The 9,596-nt window shown below is 45.5% G+C and overlaps 1 protein-coding gene across 1 annotated transcript; it reads right to left on the bottom strand.

Moving 5' to 3' along the window:
• Nucleotides 1–578: 578 nt before the first annotated feature.
• On the bottom strand, nucleotides 579–8,556 carry LOC125540249 (auxin response factor 12). The gene is made up of 16 exons (XM_048703831.2): nucleotides 8,407–8,556; nucleotides 8,150–8,304; nucleotides 7,892–8,001; nucleotides 7,674–7,772; nucleotides 7,523–7,579; nucleotides 7,273–7,428; nucleotides 7,087–7,171; nucleotides 6,261–6,351; nucleotides 6,012–6,176; nucleotides 5,807–5,929; nucleotides 5,559–5,634; nucleotides 5,078–5,225; nucleotides 3,116–4,149; nucleotides 2,854–3,044; nucleotides 2,080–2,201; nucleotides 579–998 (listed from the first exon to the last, which is right to left on the bottom strand). The coding sequence occupies exons 2-15, from the start codon at nucleotides 8,211–8,213 to the stop codon at nucleotides 2,105–2,107; spliced, it is 2,496 nt and encodes an 831-aa protein (XP_048559788.1). The 5' UTR covers nucleotides 8,214–8,304; nucleotides 8,407–8,556; the 3' UTR covers nucleotides 579–998; nucleotides 2,080–2,104.
• Between the last annotated feature and the right edge of the window lie 1,040 nt (nucleotides 8,557–9,596).

Raw genomic sequence — 9,596 nt, 5'->3', positions numbered from 1 at the left:
CCAGGCTGCTACATTTGCCTTGACCGCACTCGCCCCAGCCGCAACCGCGGCCGGTCGTCGGCTCGTCGCCGGCGCCAAGGCCAAAGCAGCGCTGTTCACGGTTACGGTATTTCCCCGACTTGGCCTGTTACGCTCATCCATCCTTCCACGCCCCCTGTCCCAGTCGTTCATTCCAAGCAGGCTCTAGGCATCGGTATGTCTGGTTCATGCCCTACCAATTTTTGGCAACCATTCACTAGGATTCATTGATCCTTTTGTTGGCCATATATAAAAGTTTGGCAAATTTTTTGAAAGGAACGTGAGAAGAGTTGCCATAAGCAACTAAAATTTTGGTAACCAAGTGAAGCCAAAGCATCATGAGCTGCCAAGAATTTGGTAGGGTAAATTAGGGCACAAACCAAACATAGCCACATTCTTCAGCAATTCCAACCGTGCATCAGCATCCCTACCAGTCGTGCAATCCGGCGTAGCAATTCAGCAGAAAAGCTTCAGATGAAAAGCTCCAACTGAATCAGAGCCTTGAGATGAAAACCCGCGAAATCTAGGATGCAGCAGCAGCAAATAAATAACGACAGGAATTCATCAAAACGACTCGAAATAATCCTCCTGCATTCAAATTATTGCAGTTCTTCAAGGAAAGCGTGCCTGGGAGTCTCGAATACATAGATAGAATACGACCGACAGAGTACCAACTAAGCATAGTCTTGAAAGATTTGATGCGGCGCGCAAACAGACTGGCTGCCGCACCGCGCGAGGTACAAACCATCTAGGGTAAAAGTTAAACCGATACAGATTCCCAAGAGGAACCTACAGAAATATCAGTTCATGCCGTCGGTGGCCTGCACCGGACGGAGATAGGTAACGGACGGGGAGCTCTCGAGACGTGCACGGAGCACACGCAAGAGACAGGTACGAAGATGAGACGATCGGAGGTTCCGGGGATGTTGTGCCGCCGTGAGCAAGGGTGCTACCATGTGCTGTCGAATCCTCGCTGGACCCTGCAAATGTAGCCCAAGTCAAGATGTTAGTGGACAGAGATGAACATCCAAAATAGTACTCCAGTCGATCCAAAATAAGCATCGTGGTTTTAGTTTTGAACTAAAACCACAACGATCGGAGGGTGTACCTGATAAGACAAGAATTCAGCAAGTTCTGATAGCAGGCAATGAGTTGCTGTGCTGACTGGATAAAAAATGTAGAAGCAACCGACGTCTAAAAACAGTAGCAAAATGCATGACAAGATTGTGCCAGCCAAGCTACTCAATTTTACTTGGGGGTCTGAATTTTCTAAAGATGTACTCCCTCGGTCCGGAAATACTTGTCCTCGAAATGGTTGTATCTAGACTTATTTTAGTTATAGATACATCCATTTTATCCATTTGTAGGACAAGTATTTCCGGACGGAGGGAGTACTACGCACAGAGATGCCAACAAAATCTGAATTTTCTCCATGAAAGTCCACTGCTCAGAACAAACAAAGATATCGATTACAGTTCACTTTTTGATGCATGTGCATTATGCCATTATTTAACTCTGAAAGCATCAATTGTATGAGAAGATTTAGGTCTACCGTAGCCAGACATAATTCCTGGATATTTGTGTTTTATTGTCTGTCCAGCTACCAAAACGACTGTCTTGACAAATCTCAAAGTCCAACAAAAATCTAAATACTACACTTCACGGTGGCTTTATTTGTTTTCAAAGTTTTCTTTTCAGGGGATCAAGTCTGAGAGCAAACACCTATTCTTACCCTAAAAAATAATGGGGAAACCTACTTCACCCATGAATCTCTATTAATATCAATTCTGTTATAGGTTAGAGATCATGAGCCCCCCTCCCCCCACCCCCACCCCCCATTTAATTCTTATTTCTTTCTGTAATGGGGAAATTTAATTCTTTCTATAGCTACACAAAAGGGGTTCCAGACCAGAATGCTCTATAAGCCAATTCTTTCATGCCATTACAAATATAAATACCATAGATACATTAACATAATGATCTGAATTTCTTAACAGAGCTCATGATGAAATCCAATAATTACTATGTACAGTAAGTAAACAAAGGAGCAATATTAATTACCAGAAACAGCACAATGATCTTGCACTTAGGAAAGGTAACGTGGATCATTTCCTTGCTTGCCCAACTTGTGCACATCCTCTGGTGAAAGTATCTTGATGTACCATACACTATTCACAAATGACCTGCACAATTGACATGGAGATGATGTGGTTCAGAATAAAGCACAAATGGAATTGTACACACTCTGCAGTCTTAAAATAACTTGTGTCCTCAGACCATGTCAATTAGGCACTGGGTACTCTGCATACTCATTATTGCTAGTAGATGCAGAAGGCATAAACATTTAACCTAGAATGTAACTTAAAATAACATCTGTCCTCAGACAATATCAATTAGGAATTGTACACACTCCGCAGTCTTAAAATAATATGTGTCCTCAGACCATGTCAATTAGGCACCGGGTACTATGCATATTCATTATTGCTAGTAGATGCAGAAGGCATACACATTTAATCTAGAACGTGTCTTGATAAGCTATGAACTGCAGGTATCAGAAAACCAAGTTTAGCAACACGAAGCCATCACAATTAAGTATATAGAGAAACATACTACTTTGTGGCAACTAAATGCCATCTCCTATACTATGTGATCCAAAAATTTAGCACACATAAGAGAAACATAAAACTATGTGATGTAAAAAATTATCACCTAAGAGAAAGTGAAAAACACAAAAATGTATCATACATTGTAGCAACCTGAATTTATAACGTGGATATAAGTAACACTTCAGAAAACTCATAAAGGAAATCAACATTCTAAGAAATGGTTTCTTACTCCCAAGGGTCGTCTCCAAGGAGAAGCACATCATTCTCCCTGTCGACGAATACAAGCTGCCAGCCTGATCTATCGGGGTCATCCAACTGACCCCTGATGCCGTACATCTGACCCAGTTCTTCACGAAGTTCAGCATAATTGGAGAACCGGGTGATGTCCAAGGACCTCCCCACTGATCCTGACTTATAAACCTGCAAAATATAACGATTCCATAAGAAAGGATTTATACTTGATGTAAAAAGATACAACATACTACAACTACCTTCACGAATGTTCTGCTTGTTGGGTCATTCTCTCCTGTATTCTGAAAAATACCAGAAGAGTCGTCCAAACAACCATACATGGGACTTTGCAGATATGTTGACCCAGAAGGAATCGTAGACATGTTATTATCCGCAACATTTGAAGTCATGTTAGGCACCATGTTGTACAGTAGGGAGGAAGAATCAACTTGAGGACTAAAAAGGGACTGATGTTGCACATCAGAACCAATTTTGCTCTCAAGAGAACCGTCTTTACTTGTGGGTGAGTTAAGCAAACCCGAGCCCCCAAAAGACAGTGATTGTGAACCCATAAACTTTTGCTTCCAAGCCTGCTGTTGCTGTTGCTGTTGTTGCTGCTGCTGCTGATCGCTAGCTACTGGCTGATTGAATCTAGACAAGTTCACAGCTTTCGAATTCCCCTGAAGGAAGTTCGATTCCAGCATGTTGTCGCTGCTGCTAGAAGTGGTGAAGCTTGACGAATTAGCATTAGGATCAGAGAAGCCAAATTTTTCACGCAGATGGCTTGGTAGCGACGTTGGACTTGGGAGAGACGCACTAGTAGGAACATGATATGTTTGATCTGATTGAATCTTCTGCTTCTGATCAATGTGGGCCTGCTGCGCCTGCTGCACCTGGTGCACCTGCTGCAGTTGCTGGAGCTGTTGAAGTTGGTGCTGGATAGCACTTGAGTTCAGCATTGTCTGAATATTCTGACTATCAGCACTAACAGTTTGCTGTTGGCTTGCTTGCTGCAAGATCTGTTGCTGCAACAGCGGGTTGAGGTTACAGTGTTCTTGAGGTGACTGCATAGGCTGCTGAAGGTTTAGGAATTGTTGTTTCATGTAACCACCAGACTGGGAGGCGGCGGCAGCAGCAGCAACTACTGCTTGGTACTGATCATGGTCGGTACTCATCAAAGAAGGATGGAGCCTCTGTTGTCCCCAGGAGCCAATACCAGGTGACTGAAAGTTCATAGACTGATAACCTCCATCTCCAGCAACTCCTCTCAGCCACATCAAAGCATTGCTGTCATCTTAAGTGAAATACAATAATTAATAAAGGAATATGTGAATAAGAAAGGCTAGAAAGAAAAACAGAAGTAAGCCGATTAATGTAATTTCCAATGACAAGAACATAGAGGGCAGCCCAGTGCACGTAGCTCCCGCTTGCGCAGGGTCCGGGGAAGGGAACATGCAAAAGAAAATCTAAAATGTGTAGCAATCTACTCCCTCCTTTCCTAAATATAAGTCTTTTTAGAGATTCCAATGCGGACTACATACGGAGCAAAATGGGTGAATCTAAATTCTAAAATATGTCTATACACATCAGTATGTCATTCATTTTGGAATCTCTAAAAAGACTTATATTTAGAAACGGAGGGAGTATGTAGCACGCATGGAGACTCTGGTGAATATCATTCATCACCTTGGCGCTTAAAGGGCTGACTTTGCTTAGAATAAATCCAGATCTCACGTACACTAATCTTACTTGCACTACTAATAATAAAGGATAGCGGAATACACACTTCAGTTTCTGCATATATCAAGATGGATAAACAAATTATTAGATCACCTCACTAATAACATTCGTTCCCAGTGGATAAATCAACATGCTTCCAAGTTCCAACTTCAAATCTCATGCTTTGACACCAGGTGGGGTTCACACAAAAGATGGCATACACTACAGGCTCATAAGGCTCCAGTCTTACAGATACACAGTTCCAGTTACTCCACTACTTAGCATCGAACCAAAGGTTAATAATGAAGGTAATCTTGATCCCATGTTATCATTGACTTATGTTATTCTTGTTATAATGTAGCAAGTGTAGTGATTTGAATGCCATCTACATGTACAAAAAGAGCTCTAGATTCTAGGTGCCCCGCACATAGCAAACACACAATGATGTAGCTCCAAAATCAGATATGCCAGACTCAATATAGAGAACAATGACTAAATAGTACCTTGAAGGCCTGCTACACCAGAATACCAGGGATGTTTAACCCTCAGCGGAAACAAAGACGGATACATAGGAAAGGTTGTCAATGGTTCAATCTCCCATAAAGAAACTCTAGGCGGCCTTTCCCCAGCAGTTGATTCATCCCAACCAACCTACATTTACAGCATCAAAGATACTTTTTAGTGAATCCTCGTACTTCCAAGCAGTTTGAAGAAGCACAAAACACAATGATTAAATATAACTAATTTTGTTCTGATCAAACAATAGCATCTGAAGATATAACACGGATGCAAAATTTCTGTTATGAAAGAGAATGGTATACTGTATTAAAGAGAGAATAAATGAAATACTATCGAAGGCACAAAAAAAAAGAAAAAAAAACTGCAAATACAAAATGCAGCTGGCAACGAAATAAAGCAGATAAGTGGGAACCAACCAGGCAGCGCTCCAGAACAAAATCATTAAGTGGAAAAGAGAACTCTTACCTTAACTGATCTCCAGTAGGAACTAGCCCAACGCACTGGATCGGCATCACTCACTTCTGTTATCGTCCCCATATACCTGTATTTCATTTAATATCTCGTCAGTTTCCTTCAGCAAAAAAGAGAGAGGTAACTTTAGTCATTGCCATTACATACTGCAAACATTTCATGGTACCAAACAACCAAGAGAGCAACAAGGATAAAGAGCACAATCTAGAAGCAAGATTGAGTTTGTGATTTTGCTACTTCACCTGCGAACACTAGATTCCTCGGTCTCAAAGAGCATCCTGAACCGCATGCCGACTGATATCCGGGTGTGAAAAACAGCCTTGATGTACTTTGAGAGTGGTATGACAAATTCTGATGGACATGCCCTACAAACATTCTTCTTTGTAAGACTTGGCCACAAAAAGGAAATGTAGCATCACCACATGTTAATGAAACAATCCAAATTACCTCGGATTGTAGAAAATTGTGAAGCGGCTGTTTGTAGAAGCAGCATGAGCCGCAGCTGCAAGGAGCCCTATGTGCATGCTGTCACTCGAAAGAACAGAGGAAGGCATCACAGTCTGTGTCCGGTTGGCACGCCTGATTCCTAGCCAAAGCTGGTTTTTCTCGTTCCTAAATCATAAAACAAACAGTAAGTTCTACTTGTTTACCAAGTCCAATTTTTCCCACAAGCACAAGAATAAAGAGTAAACAAACCATATGAAGAGCACTGAGTCTCCAGCAACTAGTCTTTTGGCGCTAACGAACACACTCCAGCCAGTAGTTAGCAAGTGTCGTTTGGGCTGGCCTGTGAAAAATAAGCATATTATTAATATAAAAGGGTAATAATATGCGATGTTAACAAATAGTACTATAAAACAGCTTTTCAGTGTTGTTCAATTAATATGTGTGTGATGGCAACCTTTGTTAGTCATGTTGATACAAAATGAAGTGCATTTTAGTTAAAATATAGAGTATATTCTGCACTGAAGAATCCACACAAAAAAAATACTCGTGGGAAATACGAGCCCAAGACATAAGGGGTAAAAAAACACATAGTACATTTGTACAGGTTAGAAGGAGTGAACACCAGTTCAGAGACTAGAGTGCTCCATATGCAATTTGGTTAGTGCCTGACTCCCATAAGTACTTCAGAAAACATCTGACGAAATATCCTTGTCAATTGTTACTTATATTCAATCCAGTACTGCACTCAGGTTCCAGTGTAGTACGATCCGAGTAATTACTCCCAAGAATTTCTTCTTTTGCAAGCCCATTAAAGAGAACTTCATGTACTGACTGCTTCCCCCCATAAAAGAGATGCCCAAATCACATTGTGCACGAACAGCTGATATTTTCTGTTGGCACAGGCACTCTTGGAAATGTTTAAAAGGACATGATTTGATCAATGATGAGTGATAAGAAAGTCAAACTGTACCATGGCAGTTCAAAGCCAAACTAAACTAATTAAGAAACTTCATTTAAGACCAGCAGACTTCACGGTGAGCTAAGAATATATGCCCTGGAGATTTTTAGAACTTGCCTCGGAAGATGTGTCTGAACTTCCACTCGACGTCATGAATATCCCGCGCAATTAGCTCCTGAGCAGGAGGCTGCTGCGTGAAATCCTACAAACCACACTATACCACCTGTTATTGGCAACAGCAGACCCAAAAGCCACGGTGCAAAAGGAAAGGAACGCTGGCCAGAGCTAACACACTCATCACACCAGAGGGGGGAAGACGCGCTCGGCGGCACGGCGGGGCACGGAGAAGCCGCCGTGCGTGCTGGTGTCGCTGGCCGTCAGCGTCTTGCAGAAGTAGTTGGTCGGCTGCTTGCTCATGATCCCCATCTCCGCCGGCAGGTAGGCGTCGTTTTGCTCTTGCTGCAGCAACACAGATGAGAAAACATCAAGCTCCATCGGCATCACATCTTTTCAACTACTACAATCATGAAATACACATCAGCGGCTGGCTTACTGGGTTCAGCGGCTGCAGCGTCATCTGCGCGTACACTTCATCGGTCTCCACATCAGCCTGCACAGATTGTCACCAAACTCAGCACCAGCAGCATCAAAATAGACAGTAGGATCGCCGCATCTGAGAAATCGCAGGCAGGAAAAGGACGTGCATGCATTGTGACATCGTGCAGCTGGCAGATGAGCTGCGGCGGCAGGTTTGGGTAGTTGGGGATGTGCCCCTCCACCTCCTTGTTCGTCGACGCCGCCACCTTCACCATGAAGCACACACGCGCATTAGGAAACAAGACGCAGGCAATACATCAACCAGCTTGCACGCATGGAGGTTAGGAACGAAACAGCCGAGGGAAAGAGAGACGTGGGAGCTGACCTGCTCGCTGTGGCCCTGCGGGAAGTAGACGACGCGCGTGCCGAGGGTGGGGAGGCAGACGAGCGGGCCGGCGCAGGCGTGCCACAGCTCCGAGTTGAGGTTCTTCTTCTCTGCGCCCGCACGCACGCACAGCAAGCTTAATAAACAAACCAAGGGAAGAAGAAAGGCCAGGCACGCACGCACGCACGCACGCGTGGAGCAAGCAGCAAGCAGGCAATAAACAACCGAGCGAACACAAAGACCTAGCCACCCACTGACCTTCCTCCGGCGGCGCGGCGGGCGGCGGCTGGCCGCCGAGGCTGGCCCCCGACGAGGAGCTCATCTCCCCCGCACCCGCAACACCAGGACCAAAAAACCAAGCACCCCTCTCACAAATCCGCCCGGCGGAACCCCATCCTCAAATCCGCCGCATTCTGCAACCAAAGCCGCCGCGTCAGACGCCCGCCACCTCGAAACACACGGATAAAAAGGGAGGGGGCAGCATCAAATATGGGACGGATACGCGCGGCGCCTACCTCATCTCATCCGAGCTCGGAGATCGCCATGGTGGCCGGCCAGGAGGAGGGTGGGGGAGGAGAGAGAGAGGGGGGGGGGGGGAGGGGGGGAATGATTAGGTCCGGGGCATTTAAGCGGGACGAGACTCGACTGGGAGCGAGGCGCAAGTGCGAGTGCGAGTGGGAGTGCGCGTGTGCACAGTGCAGAGGAGAGAGAGAAGAGAAGAGAGTAGTTTTGAGTAAAGCGAGGCGAGAGGAGAGAGGAAAGTCGGAAAGCGGGTTTTCGAAAAAGCCGTATTTTATGGGCTCATGTAAGCCGCTGTCGGGCGCCCGTAACCCCGCCCGTAATGCCTGCTCAGGATAGACGAGACCATGCCACCGCCCACTCTCTCACTCACTGCCACTACTCGCATGGTTTCTCTGCGCCGTGGGCCAGGCCGCCTGTGAAACCCGCAGTCACACACGGGTCACGCGCAGCCCACAGCCCACCGCTGCTGCTCGGACGCGTTTGGCCTGTTTGGTTCAGCTTTTATCGACGGATTTCACTGCCGCGCAGCAGAATCTGAACCAAAGAGCGAACTCAGCAGAATCCGATTTCAGAAATCCGTTGCCAAAATCTAAACCAAAAGCGGAAGCAGCCCAGGACATGTTTTCTAAAATCTGATTCCGCTGCGGGCCAAAATCTGAAAAAGCTGTATCAGCTGGTTTGCCAAATGACCTACATTTTTTTCACATCAAATTTTCCACAGTTGTTTTCTCACAGCATGTTTTTCACAGCTGTTTTTAAAAATCCACAGCCGAACCAAACAGGACTGCGTGCCGTTTTTCAAAAATCTTCTTCTCTCGTTCGGTTTTCGCCGGAATAGATTCCGTCCGTCGATCGAGATGAGCAGCGAGCGATTCTCCTCCCCGTGTACGTGACGCCTGGTGCACGCACGTATGCCATGCACTGTTCTAAGGTGGTGGTGGTGGGGGGACGGGCGGGGCATCCATCCATCCATCCGCCCGTCCATCATGCGATGCCTTTCTCCCAGCACTGTGCATGCGTACTCTCCTCTCTCTGCCAGTATAGTTTTGCCAACACGACTCGTCGTCGCCGCGATAAAGCGCCCCATCCCCTGTCGAGCTGCCTGCCGCGCGACTAAGGCCAACTCCACCGCACGACCCTAAAATTCATCCCATTTTTTTCGGATTTTGTCCGCATGGTGTAG

The sequence above is a fragment of the Triticum urartu genome, chromosome 2A (genome assembly GCF_056163025.1).
Source record: "Triticum urartu cultivar PI428250 chromosome 2A, HENAU_Tu73, whole genome shotgun sequence".
Taxonomy (NCBI): domain Eukaryota; kingdom Viridiplantae; phylum Streptophyta; class Magnoliopsida; order Poales; family Poaceae; genus Triticum; species Triticum urartu.
Note: the sequence above shows the minus strand (reverse complement) of the source record. Positions and strands in the feature narration are given on the sequence as shown.